Here is a 20110-nt window from a genome sequence, read left to right on the forward strand (position 1 = left end):
ACAGATACTGCATAATTCCACTTACATGAGGAACTTAAAAGAGTCAAACTCATAGAAGCAAAAAGTAGAATGGTGATTGTCAGGGGCTGGGAGAAGGGGGAAATGGGGAGTTGATATTAAAAAATCATAAAATTTTAGGGCACCTGGGTGCCTCAGTCAGTTAAATGTCCAACTCTTGAGTTTGGCTCAAGTCATGATCTCAGGGTTGTGAGATTGGGCACCACATCAGACTCCATGCTGGAAAATTCTCTCTTTCTCCCTCTGCTCACCCCCTCTCCCTCTCTAAAAAACAAACAAACAAAAACACATAAAGTTTCAGTAATGCAAGATGAATAAAGTTCAAGGGATCTGTTGTATGATTTGCATCTAAAGTTAAAAATACTGTGTTTTACAGTGAAAATTTTAAGAAAAGATTTTATGTTGTAATCTTACCACAATAAAAAAATATGAATCAACCAATTTTTTTAAAATAATGGTGTAGCTTATAAAAGACGGTGACTTAGATTCAATGACACACCATTAATTACTGAAGGACTACTCTGAGCCAAGAAGTATGCTAACTGCCTTCCATATGTCAACTCATTCAGTACTCACTGATATTAAGGTAGATATTCTTGCTTTACAAATAACCCTTGCCAAGGTCACAGCCAGTGAGTGAAAGAGTCTGCACAAGAACCCAGGTATATACTCTGCTGCCTTCCTAGCTAGACAAATTTCCATGATGCCAGAACATTAGTCAGAGTTTGCACAGCCCACTCCTGCCACACTACTCTCTTTCCCACTCCCCACTCATTCCTCCCCACCCAGTGATGAGAACAAGATGCTGGAGTTTATCCCTGAGGCTAATGATCAAATTGCCTGTCTGGCCTTGGGAGAGCCCTACCCTGACCATAACTATCTTCCCTCCATCTTTCAATTACTACCTTCCAAGAACTATAAACCTAAAATGTAGGCCAGGTCTCTAAATTTTCTGCAACAGCCTAAGGCACCAGTCTTTTTTATTTTGACCAAACAATTGCAAAATTCCTTGCACCACCTTTCTTCTGACTTGGTCACCCAACTCTGCCATGTGTTTCTGTTGTCAACCTTACAGCAACAGCCCCAGGAGAAACAAGGGTGAACCAATCATACAAAGTCCCAGGGACGGAAGGAACTGGAGATTTACTCTATTATCCTCAGGGTATGGGGGATGATGATGGTTAGTCCTTAAACATCAGAAGAATATAACATAACAAACTGGGAATCCAAGTTTAAAAGCTGCACTGGATGTCATGAACTAGAAACCTGAATTTATCTTTAGTCATGTGAAATTATCTTCAGTTGATGCAAGATGTGCAAAGGAGGTAATATGCAAGGGGAAGGGAAAAAGACCTTAATTTTATAATTTTAGCTTTACCCACCCACTGCACTCTTAACATAATCAAATCAATGAAATGTGATCCTATTCCAGCTTCTACATCACCAATTTTAAAAAGGAGAGAGGTGGAAAATCCCAAAGAGATCAAATTTCTTTTCTGAAGTGACAGGTAGCTTTCAGGATTTTAGCTTAAACGAGAATCCAGGTTTCCAAATGTCTAGACATGAGAGTAACACTTAACGATGACAAACCAACTCACTGAGTAACACACTGACCAAAAATTAAGTCAATACAACATATGATACTAATACTACTTTGGGAAAATAAAAATGAAACAATGAATTATCTATTTTAGACTTCAGTTTTTTCAAATACCACAACTGTCTATAGACATAAAACCATACTTAATTATGTGCGAAAGCTAATTCCTAAATATCACGCACAGAGATTTCCATGTGCCACCAATATTAAACTAAAAATTAGCTCATATTGGAACAACTGGCTGGCTCAGTCAGTTAAGCATCTGACTCTTGGTCCTGGCTCAGTTTGTGTTCTCAGGGTCATGTGATCAAGCCTTGTGTCTGACTCCAAACTCAGTATGGAGTCTGCTTATCCCTCTCCCTCTGCTCATCCCCCCCACATTTGCTCACACACACTCTCTCTCTCAATTTAAAAAACTAACTCATATTATATTATGCTCATCTCTTCAAAACTGAAAGAATGAAAATCAATTTTTTGCCAATTACAATTAGTATGGTTAAAGTTTAACATTAATTTGTGTTTGGACTTCACCTGATAGGCCAGTGGTCCACAATTATTTTTCCACTGATGCAAGGAAATGGACAGAAGCAACAAATATGAAAATGGTACCAAGAGGTCAAGTCTGAGCAAAGAATAGGATAGTGATGGCAACAAAAGAGAGAGAACACAGGAGAAATCTCGTGGCAAAGGGTGGGAATAATGAATAAGGTATTTCATTGAGCCTGCTGAATCTGATATGCACAGATGACACCCAGAGGGATATGTCAAACAGAAAGTCAAAAAAAAATCATGTGGCCCTCCAGAGAAAAATCCAGAGGAGATAGACATGGAAGCAAATACTGTAAGAAACAACTGCTAAAATCATGAGAACAGTAATAATACCAAATCACCAAGAGAAAACATAAAGTGAAACTAAGAAAAGGCACAAGAGGCCCAACCCTGGGGTTGGTAGCAATGGGAAGAGTCTGTGAAGAGGGCCAGGATGGAGCAGGTCAGAAGAACAGGACAAACCAAGAGAGTTTTAGGATCTATGCTACAATAAAAAGGAGAGAGGCACCTGAATAAGAGATCTGAGAGTCAAAAGTAAGCAGGAAAAAAGGGCTGGGTTGGATTGGGTGGTTTGTTAGCAGAGTCATACAGAAGCCAAAGTGTCAAGAAACTGAAGAAAGGAAGGAAAGGCAGCCATATCTATTCTCCTGATAAAGCCTGATGACATGAAGGAGAAAGTCCTAGGTCTGTAACTTGAGAGACAACACAGTAAAGGGGATGAACCACTTTGTCAACTACTCATATCGCTACATTGAGAGAAAAGGCTTCAAGTACACCTGGCACAAGCACAGAAAACCTGGATCTAGATAACCATCCTGCCCATTAACTGCCCAAAACACACACACACACACACAAACACACACACACACACACACACACGCAATTTCTAAATGATAATGATTTTTTTAGTAGTAATGTGATTTTTTAATTTTTTATTTTTTTATTATGTTCCATTAGCCAGAATATAGTACATCATAAGTTTTTGTTGTAGTGTTCAATGATTCATTAGTTACGTATAACACCCAGTGCTTATCCAAACACATACCTTCCTTAATACCCATCACCTGGTTACCCCATCCCCTCACCCAGCCTCCTTTCTGTAACACTCAGTTTATTTCCCAGAGTCCAGAGTCTCTCATGGTTTGTCCCCTTCTCTTCCCCTGTGGTCCTCTGCTCTATTCCTTAAGTTCTATATATGAGTTAAACTGTATGATAACTGTCTTTCTATGCTGGACTTATTTTACTTAGCATAATCCCCTCCAGTTCCATCCATGTCAATGCAAATGGCAGCAATGTCCACAACAGCCAAACTGTGGAAGGAGCCAAGATGCCCTTCATCAGATGAATGGATAAAGAAGATGTGGTACGTATCTACAATGGAATATTACTCAGCCATCAAAAAGGATGAATGATAACAACTTCTAACACAGATACAAAAAGAGGACCTGCATTTAATTAAAAGTGTAGCTAGAGGAGTAGATGTCATAAATTACACAATTTGAAGAGCCTGGGTGGCTCAGTTGGTTAAGCATCTGACTTCGGCTCAGGTCATGATCTTGGGGTCCTGGGATCAAGCCTCTCTGTGTAGTTCAGTCTGCTTCTCCTTCTCCCTACGCCCCTCCCCTGCTTATGGAACTCTCTCTCTCTCTCAAATAAATAAAATGTTTAAATATAAATACATATATATATACATATAAACACATATATATATACATACACACACACACACACACACACACACATATACACATACATTTTGAAATACATCTTATATTTTCTGCCCCAACATTTTATTCAAGAGATTACCTAATTTTTGAAATACTTTGTTGCTTTTATATCTTTTGTGATCTAAATTGGCACTATCCTAAATCTCTAGAGAAAAAAAAAAACAAACATTAAAAATGTAACTGTTACAGTTAACTCCAGAGTTGTAATGAAATGTTAGCAAAACGTTTACATTGGGATACTTACATTGTGAAACAATCCTTAAAAGCTCCCACATATCAAAGGTCTTTCACGCATAAATGCTCTAGTCTATGCAGTGCCTTAGCACATGCTATATGTTTACACAAAAATATTCTTTTCAATCATTAAATGACCTACAATGTAGCAGTTATGAAAAATGGTCATGAAAGCAGCAAATACCTGAGGTACTCACAGCTGTAGAGTAGGGATTATGAGCTCCAGTATTTTCAGCCCAGCAGCCACATCCATAAAGAGCAGCCTAGGAAAAGAGAAAATAGGTACACAATGTATTTCAGAAATATTATGTATAATTACTTGCTTTCAACAAAAGACAAAATTATACCCATCTAATAAAGCCTGGTTTAATAATGATGCATATCAACTGGGAAATAATACCCAAGACTGTGTAAGACCTGCCCAAATAATGGTTCTAACACTATTTTAAACTGTATCTTCAATTACTGTATTAATCTAAAATTTTTCAGAAAAGGGCAAAAGAAAGTTTTTAGACTCTCATCAGCAGTAGTTTTTTTCCTTGAACAACCTTTCCCCAATTATAGTTTGTCAGCAAGTTCAGACAAATTCCTCTCTTCTGGCTCCTTGAAATCATGTGGTTGCCTTAAAATAGTGGCTCTCAAACTAGGTATATGTCAAATATGCTTGAGAAGTTTGGTGATAGGAACGTGGTTCCCAGATATTCTGATTCAGTGGTCTGGAGGCTGCCCATGGAATTGGCATTATTAACCAGGGCCGCAGGGGGGCTGGGATGCAGGTGGTCCTCCTGGCATACTCTAAAAAACCCCGTTTAGGAGGGCTTCTGCCATGCCTCCCTTAAAGTGGACAGCAGGAACTGCAAACAGTTACTACCAAAGGGCCCAGTATATGTTCACCACTGTGAACTACATTCTATATCTGAAGAATCTAGATTCCCCAGATATAAAGAAAGGAGCCAAAAAGATCAATTCAAGTTAATTACTTTATGAGGCAGTAGAACAGATTTATATGCCTGAAACCACCAATAACACAAATTACTGTGGTTTTATAAAAGAATATAACAATCATCCTTATTTTGTTTTTAATAATGCCACCCAGAATGTCTGGATTCATCTCTTCAATATCCACAATGACTTTCTGCCTATGGGAGGGGAAATGAAACTGGTAACTTTTCCAGTTTTTAGTTAGAAGCAGAAGAAGAAAACCCCTTTGGTAGCCAGCATAGAGAATACAAGGAAGTCTGCTCAAGAATATGTACCACCACAAGTTTGGTAAAGAATGGAAAATTGAAAGCACAGATGTCCATCAGTAAAGAAATGGTTAAACATTTGCCCAGCAATATGCAGTATTCATTGCAGAGAGTTCAAAATAAAGAATGCAACTTTTTCAAAAAGATTTTTAGAAACTAATAAAAACTCCAAAAATATTATTGAGTGAAAAAAAGATGACGACGACAAGCCACAATACATGGAGTTTTCAGTATGACTTCTGACTAATGAAGGAAAAAATACTCCCATAAAATAGTAACTATTCTTTTCAAAGAGATCACTTGTAAGGAGTGGGGAAAGAAGCTAAGATGGGAATGGTAACCAGACAGACCAGCTTTCTACAATATTCCTTTTTTTTTCATAAGGACTTCAGAACTCATTTGCTTCAATATTCTATCCAGAGCAGGAATTTTCATGAAATGTCCCAGGCACTTCTCATACCAAGAACCTTGATACTTCGTGAGGGAACACATTCCCCTTTTGGACACTTACCTTTGGCTTAAAGTTCTTTCTTAGATTGCTTTAATGAACAACCACTTTATCATAACTTTCATCTGCTAATCCTGGTTCTACTCTCTGGAATTACTTTACCTTCCCTGCTGAAGTCCTCTAAATTTTTTAAAACAGCTATCTGAGTGCCCTGATTACTCTTTTCTCACTCAAGAGAATACTAGATTTGTGAACTGTTCCTCAAGACTTTGAGATGCACACACACACACCCTACACCCTTAATCACTCTCCTTGAGAAATAATCCAATGTCCAAGATAATTGGAGATGAAGTCTCTCATGCTCATGTGACCCACAGTTGCCGCCCTCAGTTGTCACAGGCAATAGCCTTACAAGTAGAACAAAGAATTCAATACAACATTGCCAATTTGGCAAAGAGTAAAAAATCTATTATTGCCTTTGAAAACACCATGCTTCTAAAATACACAAGATTGTTGGGTCAGAGTGGGAACTGAAAGCCCTATAGAAGGGATTCTGCACATGGATTTCAGAACCAAACTGTCAAACTTGTGGAATAAGCCATTCAACTGGTATTACCTGGGACAGTTCCTAGGTGAGCCAAAGCCTCAGAGAATAAGCCACCTGAGGGGAAGGGCCTACTCTTCCTTCACTGAAAACCTGGTCATTGCCTTCACTGAAAACCCACTATCCTTGCCATTCACCACAGTTATCTTGACCAGGAGCCTGGACCCAAAAATAGCAAATAAGGCCATAAGGACACCTCTTCGGAACCTACAGGGGTCCTTTTTTTAAGGAAAAAAAAAAAAAGAAGAAGAAGAAGACTTACTCTTATGCTTTGTTTCTTCTCTCTAAGCGAATTCCCCTTATGCCACTTCACCACAATTTCATGATCTAAAGTTGTCTTCCATCTTAAACTTCTGAAATCAGTTGAGCTGAGACAGTGATAGGTCAGATAAAAGAAAGAACCAGAGACTATCCCTCTCTTATCACTTCTTTGGATAAAATATCACAAGCTTGGGGCACTTAGATGGCACAGGTGGCTAAGTATCCAACTCTTGATTTTGGCTCTGGTCATAATCTCAGGATTGTGACTGTGTCCCACGTCAGGCTCCATGCTCAGCCAAGAGTCTGCTTCTCTCTCTCTCTCTCTCCCCTTCTGTACCACCCCCACCAGCTCTCTCTAAACTAAACAAACAAATCTTAAAAAAATAATAATAATAACAATCTTAAGCAGGGCTTTAAAAAATAAAAATAAGCTTTCTTCTTTTTAGTAGTAAAACTTCCTCAACATTTGACAAAGGTATTAACATTCAGTAAAAATAGATCATATAAATATCATTATTATTATTATTTAGTCTTTTTTGGAACTTCTTTTCCTTTATAAAATGAGCATAACAAAAACCCCCACCTTATAATGTTTCTGTAGGATCACATGAATGAACACACTTACTGTACATAGCAAGAGACAGTTCTAGCTAATATATAGCTATATTATGAGGGACTATGGCAAGCAATTTAAATATGTCGTTTAATCTTCTAGAACTTCGTAAGGTAACTATACCCATTTTACAGTTGTGGAAAGTGGAGCTTAAAGATGTTGAACAGGGGTGCCTGGGTGGCTCAGTGGGTTAAAGTCTCTGTCTTTGGCTCCAGTCATGATCCCAGGGTCCTGGGATCAAGCCCCACATCGAGATCTCTGCTCAGCAGGGAGCCTGCTTCCCCTCCGTGTCTCTGCCTGCCTCTCTGCCTACTTGTGATCTCTGTCTGTCAAATAAATAAATAAAATCTTCCAAAAAAAAAAAAAAAGACGTTGAACAATTTGTTTACAATAAGGGAGAGGTGAGATTAGAATAAAGGTTTATCTGAATCCAAAATTCACACTCTTAATCACTAAACTCAACTGCGTATTTGTGTGGGGCTGAGTTGAGAGTGGGATGTGATCATTCCTTTCTTGTGTCCCAGTTGTAAATTCTAACTATTGTTGGTAAGCCAAGTAAATAAATTCTAATTCAAATTGCCATGTCACCATATGAACAGTTATCATATGTCTAGAGCAGGGTAATTAATAGGCTAAGACTTTGAAACAGTTCACTGTACACTTAAAATGTATTTAAAAGCATCTATTTCTAGCATATTTTTAAAAGTCTTTTTTTTCAACACTTCGTATATTTTATTTCCTTCCCTCTTGATCATCAAGAAGAATGGTTTCCTACTGTCAACTGATGCTTTCATATTTCCAGGCTTATTACAGCTCCTCTATCCAAGCAATATAATCCAATTAAGCAAATGCATTTTCCTGGTAAGTACCTTTACCCTTACCTACCACACCCTTTCCTGATTTTCATCTCTCACAAACTATGTCTTCATACACTAGCTAATTGGGGCAAATCAATATGTTTAATTTTTACAGAAGTATTTCTTTTTCTAGGACAGTCCCATGTGTAGTGGCAGAATGGCTTCAAGATTGTTCAATGTAATATCCTCCTAACATAGACCAGAACTATCCTTGGTTCTGCTGCTGGCTATTCTGCTAACCAAAACAAACAAAAAACAGTGAGAAAGTCATGGGAATTGCAAGGCAACGAAGGCAGCTATGCTGGCTTTTCTCTCTCTTTCTCCACCCAGGCATCCAAATCTGATATGCCAAGCTTGGTTCTTATTCCAAACTTGACAAATACACGGGGCTTCATAATGTGGAAAAACACCATGACCAGACAAAGGCTTTTTATAATGAGTTCAAAGCATTGTACACATGTTGAGTAATCATTCCCCATAAATCCCCCTGTACAGTAGGCAAAGAGTAGCACAAAATTAATTATTCTTCCCTACCCATCCCCCCATGGGATTTTAAGAGGCTTATACCCATAAAAGGCAGATCAGGGAATATCACTTGGAGATTTGCAAAGACGTCCTCCACGAATCAGATCACTCTATTCCAAGCATTCATTAACCACCATGTTCAAAACAACTGTGATACCTACTCTTTTTCAAATGTGAGAGACAAGGCATACATACAGAGAATGCCAAGAAGTGCTCTATATGTAACATGAGATCTAAGTACTGAGCTTAAGCATAATGCTTGCAACTACTTTAACAGACTCCAGGAATCATTAGTTCACTCAACAAATATTTATTAAGCTCATAAGTCATGTACCAAATTGGTTTATCTCAGAAAGCTTACTAGATCAAATGGATTGTGAAATATCATTCTCAGTACAGAACTAAAGTTTGGAGATGGGGGGAGGAGGAATGGTGAAGATGTGCAAGTGAACTGGGAATATGCCAGTTACACATAAATCAGAAAGATTTCTTGAGTGGTGTCATCATATGTTGGTGACCTTAAATACTTGTTAGTCTATAAAATACCTAAAGTGCTTTATCAGAAGAGGAATTTAGAGCATCAGAATTTTACTATTCCTTGAATGGAGGAAATACACAATGTTACTCTAAAATCATTTCCTACCTAAAAAGCAACAACAATGTAGTTAGGTAGTGTTTACTCCTATAGAGAATGACATTTGCAAAGAAAGAAAATGAAGATCAACTCATTTTTTTTTTTTTAATGTCTACTAAATACCCAATACTCAGCCTGTTGGAAGTAAAAAAACATAGTACTACTGACGATAAAGATCAAAAGGAACTCTATGAGAGAGGTGTTTTTTTTAGAATCTGGAATTATATAAATGTTTTAAAAAATCACAATAATATAATTTTTTTTCAAATGAAAAAAACGTTTTTCTGGCTTAAAAAAATGGTGAGCTAGAAAATTCCGTGTTTTAAATTGAAAAGCTAGTTTAAAAACCCTGTAATACTTACCTGTCCAACTCTCCCTGGATGTTTCAAGGCCAAGCCTCCACTGGAGACAGCAGCAGCAACGTTCCCTTCATGGTCCACCACTACAGCGCCCACTGTGTCCAAAGTGCCTGAGTCATTCTCCTAGAGAGTGAACAGGATATGAGCACTCAGTGAGCACAGAGTGTCACAATTTGATATGACCACACAGCACTTTTCAATACAATCATGACATAATTCAGCAAACTCTTAATCTATTAATCTATTATCAAGTTATTAATATTAATCTATTAATATTAATTAATCTATTAATATTAGTACCAATCTATTATCAAGTTGCCACTAAAATTCAAGTCAAAATGTATTTTCTACTGAAAGATCCTGAGCAAAAAGTGTCTTGTTGCTTTTCTCTAATAATAAGCCTAGCATTCCTAAGGGAAAAGGAAAAAACACAATCTAATATAAAATAGCATATTGCAGTGTCCCCTTAATCTCCAGTATTAAGTTCATGATTGAAAATTTGTAAGAGGAGAAGATCTATGGCATAAATGAACCAGTAAGTGCCATTTCTAGTACTTCTAAAAATACTGTACATAAATTTCTAAAAATAATATATTTAATACAATAAATAAAGAGAATGGTGGTTACAATCTTGAAGCATACTATGTTACAATTATCTTTTATAATTCCTTGCTTGTGAGAAATTGATGGCCACCTCCTTCCACTGCTATATTAATAATATGCTTGCCAACTATATAGCAGAAAATTGTACATTCCTCGGAGGTATCTTTGCATTTCTGTATCTTGTCCCAAGTCCCAATATATTATTGACTATAAGCAGCTGTCTCCTACCTCAAAGATTTCTGGGTCACCTGTGCAAGACAGACAAACCTTATGATTCTGGGTAAAAATCAAAATCACAGAAAACAGGGAAAAAGTTTCAAAAAAAATCTCTCTTTGTGTATATTAACAAGGGAGGCTACTGCAGGTCTTTAGGTTAACAACAGTCATTGCAATGTTCTCACTCTAGAGTTCTGGTTTTTAAACTATGCCCCACAACCCAAGACTCCAACCCTCTCCCTCACCCCCAAAAATGCATAAAAGAGCCCAGGCACAACTCCAGGCTCAACAAGACCAGGTCCTCCTCCTGCGTAGTTTATTGCCCATACTGCTGAGCAATACTTCATTTGTACTGAGGGATCCCTGGCTAAAGAGTTTTCAAATGACACTCTCAGGCAATCCCCAGAAAAGTCAGTGAGTTCCTAGGGCCACCTTAGAAGGTGAGCAACATTGAAGGGAGTTCTGAAATAGTGCAAGCAAAAGTTTTTTACTTCAAGCAAATTTAAAAATCCAGAAGTAGAGTATGCCTCAACAAATATTACATGAAGTCTGTTAGGAGAAGGTACATCTAGACATTTACATTTCTTTGGTTTTTGCTCTAGATTCTAACTCCTCTTAAATATACTGATACACTAGGACACTACTTACTTTAATAGAAAACATGCAGCTGACTGAAGTAAGTGTTTTATTCCCTCTCTCCCTTTTAACCACAGCCAGGGGAAGTCTAGGCTATATCCAGGAATACCACAGTTGCGCAGGTGGCAGACTGCCTGAGTTTCAAAGATAGCTTGCTAACCTGACTGTAAACTCTCTGAGGAAAGGGCTGACTGACTGATTTTACATACAGCAGACATGGAGGCATACTTAATCTTCAGTTAGGAGGATATAAAGCATGTCTGCATCCAGGGTGTCACAGAAACAAGTAAAACAAGTGATGATACATGCAAGACCATTCTAATATCAAGGCCTCAGTTTTCCATCTCTTTTCTCAACACTCAGTTTCATGCAAATCCAGAGGTTGCCACTACCTTAGGGAAGACTTAACAGTAACTAGGTTTCCTCATTTGTTATGGAAGAAGTAAAGTTTATTTTCTTTGGTAGGTAAGATAAAAGTATAAAAGTAAACAATTGCATTAGGCATTTTATTCCAGGAAAAAAAAAAAGAAGAAGAACCCTAAAGAGAAATGTACTTTAAAGGGGAAACATTTCATTCATTATTCTAGGAAATAATTCCTATATCTTTACACCCTTGCAACCTCAAATAGAGATGTGTCTGTTCCTTTTCAGATGCCAGGTCTTATGTCTTCAACAGGAGGCCTTCTCAAAGTTTAATGTACACACAAATCATCTGAGAACCTGTTAAATGTAGATTAATCTGGCACTGGTCAAGACTCTCCACTTAACAACCTCTCCAGCAATGCTGATATTGCTGATCCTCAGACCCTACCTTAAGAAACAAGGTAAAATACCATCCTATGGGATTCATTATCAGCCAAACATCCGCTCTACTCATTTTAAGGCAAATAAGTTTATGGGCACAAATCTGCTGAAGGAGAAACTTCAGCATTAGCATTATGTCAACATAAAAGATTTAAGTTCTACCTCATGCAACTATCAATTGGCAGCATATCACCATGATCGTACCACAATGAACATACTGTAAAGTGTCTTAACGTACTGATCTCATACATATCTCTGTTTCTTTTAGAAACAGAAAACTCTCATACAAATAAACAGAAACTATAAGATACTTTCCTTAACAACAATAAAGTCAAGAAAGGGTATTTTTCATTAGTTCTTTATTAACTGTGACTGCTGATCCCAAGCATTCTGTAAAACAGAATTTTAGCTGAGGGGATAGATAATGTATACACAATGATATGCATTACTTATGAAACAATTTTCTTAGCATTTCATCAGGATATCATAAACTATAAAGACTCTTATCTAATCAAACTACTAGAGAAAGAAACAAAAATATTACATGTAGATGGATTTACTGTAACTTGGTTTTTAAGAATGAAAAATCAAGCAAAACTACAGAATGCTGTTCCAAATTAAGCTAAATATTCCTAGGGGCTTGTAACACCTGCAAAAATCAGAATTACTTCATAAATATTCAAGAACTAGTTCATAGATTTCACATACTGAAAGGCAAATTTAAGGATGATGAAGTAAGATTTAAGCATTTTTATGAAGTGTAGATAAATTAACTGAATGACAAACACTGGTATTTTAGCCATAATAATTTCACAGAACTCATTTGTACAGAAATGAAATCCTAGAAAGGTTAAAAAACACACAATGACTGTTAGTATATAGAGCTACTATTATGCTCTTACACTCCATAAATACTTAAAAGTACATGCTCCACATAGGTACACATGTACCTATTGTCCTCAACTGAAACACGCTATTTCCAATACTTATTTGATAAAAGAGTGACTAAAAAGCAACTGTATAAATCATATAGTTCCCCTTATAATAAACACATGTATATTAAGTTGGCATAGAGATTGCATGTATTATGAAAAACACGGAAGTAAAACTTTCTTCAACTCACCAATAAACTAGTAATCATGTTGGGCTTAATGTCAAAAGTTTTAATTTTTCTCTGCTCTAATCTGGAGATGGCTATTACACAATCACTGTAAAATCAAATTAAGTAAAACATAACTACTTCAAAAAGAACAAATCCCTTAAAACAAAGTGTAGGTACTTCCCACCATAAAATTATGCTTCTAATCTGTGTTCTAACTCTGAAATCTGCCAAGAGACATCATCTATCAGTTACCTATCTCATTAACCTGGCCTTTCTTCTATACAGAATTACTCAAGTATCAAATAGCTAAAATGCAAGAATAATATCTCAAACATATAAGTGCATCCTGAAACTGGTATTCAGTGGAAATAACCCAATACAATAAAAAAAAATACATTTTTTTAAAAGATCCCAAATCTTCAACATGCACGTTTGTTAGGATTATGAGCAAGATTATAATTGGCATGAACTTCCACTTGAGAAAAGCAGATGATTTACACCCTCCATGACAGTACATTAATGGCAGAATAGAGCTCTACGTCTTTGAATATTCTAACCATGGAATTAGTTCCAGCTACCAGTGACCTAGACTGGCTCCATGTCTATCTCCCAAAAACCAGCCCCACAGTGGGGCCACTAGAGGATTAAGAATATTAGGTATGGGGGTGCCTGGGTGGCTCCGTGGGTTGAGCCTCTGCCTTCAGCTCAGGTCATGATCTCAGGGTCCTGGGATCGAGCCCCGCATCAGGCTCTCTGCTCAGCGGGGAGCCTGCTTCCCCCTCTCTCTCTGCCTGCCTCTCTGCCTGCTTGTGATCTCTCTGTCAAATAAATAAATAAAATTTAAAAAAAAAAAAAGAATATTAGGTATGGGTAAACAAAGCATGATTTAGTTAGAATTATCTACTCTTGTGTATATGGCTTGGCTGAAACCAAGGAAAATACCCAATGACCCTTTCCCTCTCTCCAAGGAAAATCACCCTTCTGGGGAAGAAAAACTGAATGGGAAGAAATCAGAGAGGGAAACAAACCATGAGAGACTCTTGATTCCAGGAAACAAACTGAGGGTTGTGGAAATGAAGGTGGGTGGGGGAATGGGGTAACTGGGTGATGGGTATTAAGGAGGGCACAGGACATGATGAGCACCAGGTGTTATACACAACTAATGAATCACTGAACATTACATCCAAAACTAATAATGTATTATATGTTCACTAATTGAATTTAAATTAAAAAAAGAAAATCACCCTTCTGATGCCCAGTATTATAAATGATGTTTCTGTTAATTATAGTCAAGATGTCTAATCTTAAATAATCCCTTATTTTCTTTGCTTAGTAAGTATGCATTAAATATCTTTGCAACGCTACACAAATTAGAGTCAAACATATCTACTACAGAAAAAAAAATTATTAAAAAATTGTTATTTATTCCTTAAATCACTCAACAAAAGTTAACAGAAACATTTTTAGCTCAAAATAAAAATGAAGTGGGTTAACCATGCTTTTATGGGGCTTTAATATATCTACACTACACAACTTTAATTAAAGTTCATACCATAAGGATTACCTAAAAATTCTAAACCCTTAAATACAGCAGAAGACAATGTTTTCCAAATGGCAGAACACCTAGACAGTCTTCTGAGGCTTGCAACATTCGAGGTAGAAAAAGCCATGGTTTTAATCTTGGTTTTTAAAATAATATTTCAAATAATGAACTATGGGTTTGTTTGCTTCAAAATGGAGCAGTTCAAGAGCCTCAGTGTGCATGTTGAGAGGGCACATGTAAGTGAGGGAAGAGACCAGATGAACATACTCATGACTTAAATTATTACATATCTGAAGAGTAAAAACCACAAGGGTAGTTTCATACAGCTTTAAATCATTTTTATTCTTATTCATATGCTGTTAAATTAAAATTATTTTATACTTATAATGAACCACTGGTTAAGGAAAGTAAACCTAAAATATACTGGAATTAAAATAAAAATTGAGGAATTTAAGAATGATAAGTCTGACAAAGTCCTTAAGATAGTATTAGCCTGATCATTAAACTGCATACATCTGATCAAAATACTTAGAGAATAAGCCTCAGTGACTACAAATATTGGTTTAAAAGTTCTGATTTGGCTTCTTGTTTTTCTGGAATAAATATTAATCACAATTTTTAAATTCTAAATCAAAAATTTTAAATTCTCCAAAGAAGACACACAAATGGCTACCAGACACATGAAAAAATATTTGTCATCATTAGCCATCAGGGAGATTCAAATAAAAACCACATTGAGATACCACCTTACACCAGTTAGAATGCCCGAAATTAACAAGACAGTAAACAACAAGTGTTCGAGAGGATGTGGAGAAAGGAGAACCCTCTTACACTATTGGTGGAAATGCAAGTTGGCGCAGCCACTTTGGAAAAACAGTGTGGAGATTCCTTAAGAAATTAAAAATAGAGCTATCCTATGACCCTGCAATTGTACTACTGGATATTTACCCCAAAAACACAGATGTAGTAAAAAGAAGGGCCATATGTACCCCAATGTTTATAGCAGCAATAGCTACAGTTGCCAAACTGTGGAAAGAGCCAAGATGCTCTTCAACAGATGAATGGATAAAGAAGATATGGTCCATATATATAAAACGGAATATTACGCCTCCATCAGAAAGGATGAATACCCAACTTTTGTATCAAAATGGATGGGAGTAGAGGAGATTATGCTGAGAGAAATAAGTCAAGCAGAGAGAATCAATTATCATATGGTTTCACTTACTTGTGGAGCATAAGGAATAACATGGAGGACATTAGGAGAAGGAAAGGAAAAGTGAACTGGGGGAAATCGGAGGGGGAGACAAAGCATGAGAGACTGTGGACTCTGAGAAACAAACTGAGGGTTTTGGAAAGGGGGGTGGTGGAAGGATGGATGAGACTGGTGGTAGGTATTAAGGAGGGCATGTATTGCATGGAGCCCTGGGTGTGGTGCATAAACTATGAATCCTAGAACACTGAAAAAATAAAGTAAAATTTTTTTAAAAATAATTTTAAATTAAACATGCGCGCAGCAATTAAACCCCTAAATATTTACCCAAGAGAAATCAAAATACATAAAACAAAAGACTTGTCAAAAATGTTCACAGCATTTTTAACTGCAACAGTCAAAAGCTAGAAACAACCCAAATGCCTATCAAGAGGGAAATGCATACACAAATTGTGATAAAGGCAACAGGGGAGGACTGTCCAAGCAATAAAAAGGAACTAGTGATATGTACAACAATATGTATAATCTTTTAGGTGTCCACTGAGTAAAAGAAGCTGGACACAACAGACTATATAATATATGATCCCATTTACACAAAAGTTTAGAAAAGGTAAAACTTCTCTGCAGTGAAAAAGAATCAGAAAAATGGTTGTCTTAGCAGGGGTCTTGACTATGAAGGGGCATGAGAAAACCTTCTGGAGTAATGGCAATGTTTTATATTTTGATAGTGGTATGGACTACATGGCTTTATGCATGTCGAAATTCATCAAATTATATACGTAAGATATAAGCATTGCACCACACATAAGCTTTACCTCTAAAAAAATCAATAGCTGATGCATTTATCTAAAAGTACACAATGAAGAATTCAAAACGTCAAGTCATGAACAAATTTTCTATTTCTGTCCTAATACTATAATACATTTATATTTATATAACACTTAATACACAGTTGATTACAACTGTTTAGTAACTGTTAAGTAGTAAAATATGAAAGAGATGGAAAAAAAAGTATGGGTGAGAGAAAGTCTAACATATGTCCAACTGGAAGGAACAGGCAGAATAAAGAAGAGAAAATAATGAAAGAGAAAAGGCTAAAATTTCCCAGAACTGATGAGATATAAGAATCCAGATCTCCCAGAAGCCACAGAGAAAGGAAAGGAGCCAGCTAGAAATAAAAGATCACCCACAATAGAATGACAGAACTGCCAGAAGCCCAACAAAAGCCAGAAGACTGTGGTATATCTTCAAGCTACTCAGAGAAAAGTAACTATAAACCTAGAAGCAGGTGCCCAACGAGATTATCTTTTAGGAACAAAAATAAAATAAAGGCATTTTTAAATCAGTAAGTAAAGTGAGTCTACCACCAAGCGACCTGCACTTAACGAACGCCTGAAGGACCATTCCTTTTACTACAACCTAACCTCTATGTCCTCCCCTACCATCTACTCATAAGCAGACCTAATCTCCCTTTCTGGGCTAAACTTTATTTTTTTTCTATAACATCTCAACATCTCCTAAACTGCACAGTTGATTTTTGCATGACTTAAATTGCCAACCTCCCCCTCAAGACTAGAAGCTCCACAAAAGGCGGCACTCTTTCTATGGTTTATTCACTGCCATTTGCTAAGCACTGAGAAAAGCACTTCACATCTCTTAGGCAATCAATAAAGATTTGTTGAATGGATGCATGAATAAGCAAGTAAATTACATACTTCAAAAAGAGGAAAATAATTGCTACGATTTGAATGTCTGTGTCCTTCCCTGTCTGACACTTACTGTGAGGTCAACACTGGTTATTCCCTAATTCTTAAGAAAAAGATGAAAATAAACAAATCTTGCCTCTCAACAACTCAGTCTCTTAGAAAGTACACTCAGCGTGGGTACAAATCTTTTTGTTCACTGATGAATCCCAAACGTCTGCAACATAGATTTCAACAGACATTTGTTAATTAAATAAATAAAATGAAATAAAAATTTTCTTGTTGTTGTGAATGTTTGTATCCTTCCAAAATTCACATGTTGAAATTCTAGCTGCCAATGTGATGCTACTAGGAGGTGGGGGCACTGAAAGATGGCAGAGCCCTTATGAATGGGATTAATGCCCTTCTAGAGACACCCAAGAAGCTCCCCTACCCCTTCTGCCATATGAGGTTATAGCACAAAGATGGCCATCCAGGAAGCAAGCTCTCAACTGCCTGGGTTTCGATGCTGGACTTCCCTGACTCCAGAACTGTGAGAAACAAATTTCTGTTGTTTATAAGCCACCCAGTCTATGGTATGTTGTTAAAGCAGCTCAAACAGACTTAAGACAATAATCCAAGAAGGATAATCAGGCATGAAAGGAAGCAAATAAAATGGCAAAACAGCATGTAAATCGAAACTAATATTGTCTTTAAAAATAATAACATGTTATTAGAATGTCAGGTCAGATTTTGAAATATGGCTGTATGCTATTCTTCAGAGATATACCTAAAGCATAAGGATATGGAAAAGTTGAAAGTAAAAGGATGGAGGGAAAAGTGATATGCCAAGCAGGTACCAGTCCAAACAATGTAACTATATTAATGTTGAGCAAATTAAGTGTTAAGACAAAAGTTATTAATAGAGATAAAATCTCTACATGATAAATGCTGGAAGTTTAACACCAGATAGAGAGAGAGAGAGAGAGTAATTCGAAATTTGCATATACCAAATAAGAATAGCTCAAATGTATATAAAGCAAAAGCACACCAACAAGGAGAAAGCAACAAACCATACTCATAATGAGATATTTCAATACATTTCTTTCAACTACCAGTAAGAAACAGAAGACCCAAATTATATATGTATTTTTTTTTATTTTAAATTTTTTTTATTTTTTATAAACATATATTTTTATCCCCAGGGGTACAGGTCTGTGAATCACCAGGTTTACACACTTCACAGCACTCACCAAAGCACATACCCTCCCCAATGTCCATAATTCCACCCCCTTCTCCCAAACCCCCTCCCAGACCCAAATTATATATTAAAAAGTGTGATTGCCTAGCTTTTATAGAATTCTGTTTCCAACAATTAGAGGGCTAACATTATTTTTTTTTAATTTAAATTTTAGTTAGTTAACACACAATGCAATATTGATTGCTAGAATAGAATTCAGTGATCCATCACTGACATACAAAAGCCAGTGCTCATCCTAAGTACCTCTTTAATACCCATCTAGCCCATCCCCCACCCACCTCCCTCCATCAACCCTCAATTTGTTCTTTATTGTTCAGAGTCTCTTACGGTTTGTTTCCTTCTCTCCTTTTTTGATTTCCCCCTTCCTATGTATTCAGCTATTTTCTTTCTTAAATTCCACATATGAATGAGATTATATGGTATTTGTCTTTCTCTGACTTATTTCACTTAGCATTATACTCTCCAGCTCCATCCATGTCGTTGCAAATGGCAAGATTTCATTTTTCCGATGGCTGAGTAATACTTCATAGTAACACCTCTTCTTTATCTATTCATTAATCAATGGACATTTGGGCTCTCTCCATAGTTTGGCTATTATTAATAATGCTGCAATAAACACTGGGGTGAATGTACCCCTTTGAATCTATATTTTTGTATACTTTGAGTAAATATCTACAGGAGCAATTACTGGATCATAGGTAGTTCTATTTTTAAATTTTTGAGGGGGGCACCTGTGTGGCTCAGTGGGTTAAGCCTCTGCCTTCAGCTCAGGTCATGATCTCAGGGTCCTGGGATTGAGCCCCACATCGGGCTCTCTGCTCGGCGGGGAGCCTGCTTCCCCCTCTCTCTCTGCCTGCCTCTCTGCCTACTTGTGATCTCTGTCTGTTAAATAAATAAATAAAATCTTTTTAAAAAAAAATTTTTTTTGAGGAACCTCCATACAATCTGGAGATTGTAGCCAATCTCCAGAGTGGCTACACCAAAAGGAAACATTTTCAAATGCATATAAATATTTATAAAACCTAATCAAATACAAAAGCACAAACTAAGTTACAACAAATTTCAGGAAATAATATCAAATAGAATATGCTCTCTGACTATGATACAATTAAGTCAGGAGTCAATAGAAGTAAACAAAATTTGGAAATTCAAAAAGAAAAAATATTTCAAAATAACTTATGAATCGAACAAGAAATCTAAATAGAAATAAAAACAATAATGAATAAAAAATATTACATTTCAAAACTTGTGGAATACAGCAAAAGTGGTACATAGAGAAAAACTTATACCCAAAATGTTGATATTAGAAAAGAACAAAACATGACCTAAGTGCCCAACTAAAGAAGTTTCAGAACAATATAAACACAAAGAAAAAGA

At 36.6% G+C, this 20110-nt stretch overlaps 1 protein-coding gene across 9 annotated transcripts in view; it reads right to left on the reverse strand.

The window, feature by feature from the left end:
- Positions 1 to 20110, reverse strand: part of TASP1 (taspase 1) — a 264514-nt gene that overhangs the window by 144622 nt on the left and 99782 nt on the right. For 8 of the 9 annotated variants that reach the window (XR_004287593.1, XR_004287595.1, XR_004287592.1 and 5 more), the window contains 2 exons: positions 9680 to 9799; positions 4313 to 4391 (listed from right to left, as the gene is read on the reverse strand). Coding sequence is in view for 3 of the 9 variants with exons in the window: in XM_032351428.1 (XP_032207319.1) it covers positions 4313 to 4391; positions 9680 to 9799 (199 nt within the window). In the remaining 6 variants the exon portion in view is untranslated. The remainder of the gene's footprint in view (positions 1 to 4312; positions 4392 to 9679; positions 9800 to 20110) is intronic. The other variant, XR_004287596.1, reaches the window with a different exon arrangement.

This window comes from Mustela erminea, chromosome 7, assembly GCF_009829155.1.
Source record: "Mustela erminea isolate mMusErm1 chromosome 7, mMusErm1.Pri, whole genome shotgun sequence".
Taxonomy (NCBI): Eukaryota; Metazoa; Chordata; class Mammalia; order Carnivora; family Mustelidae; genus Mustela; species Mustela erminea.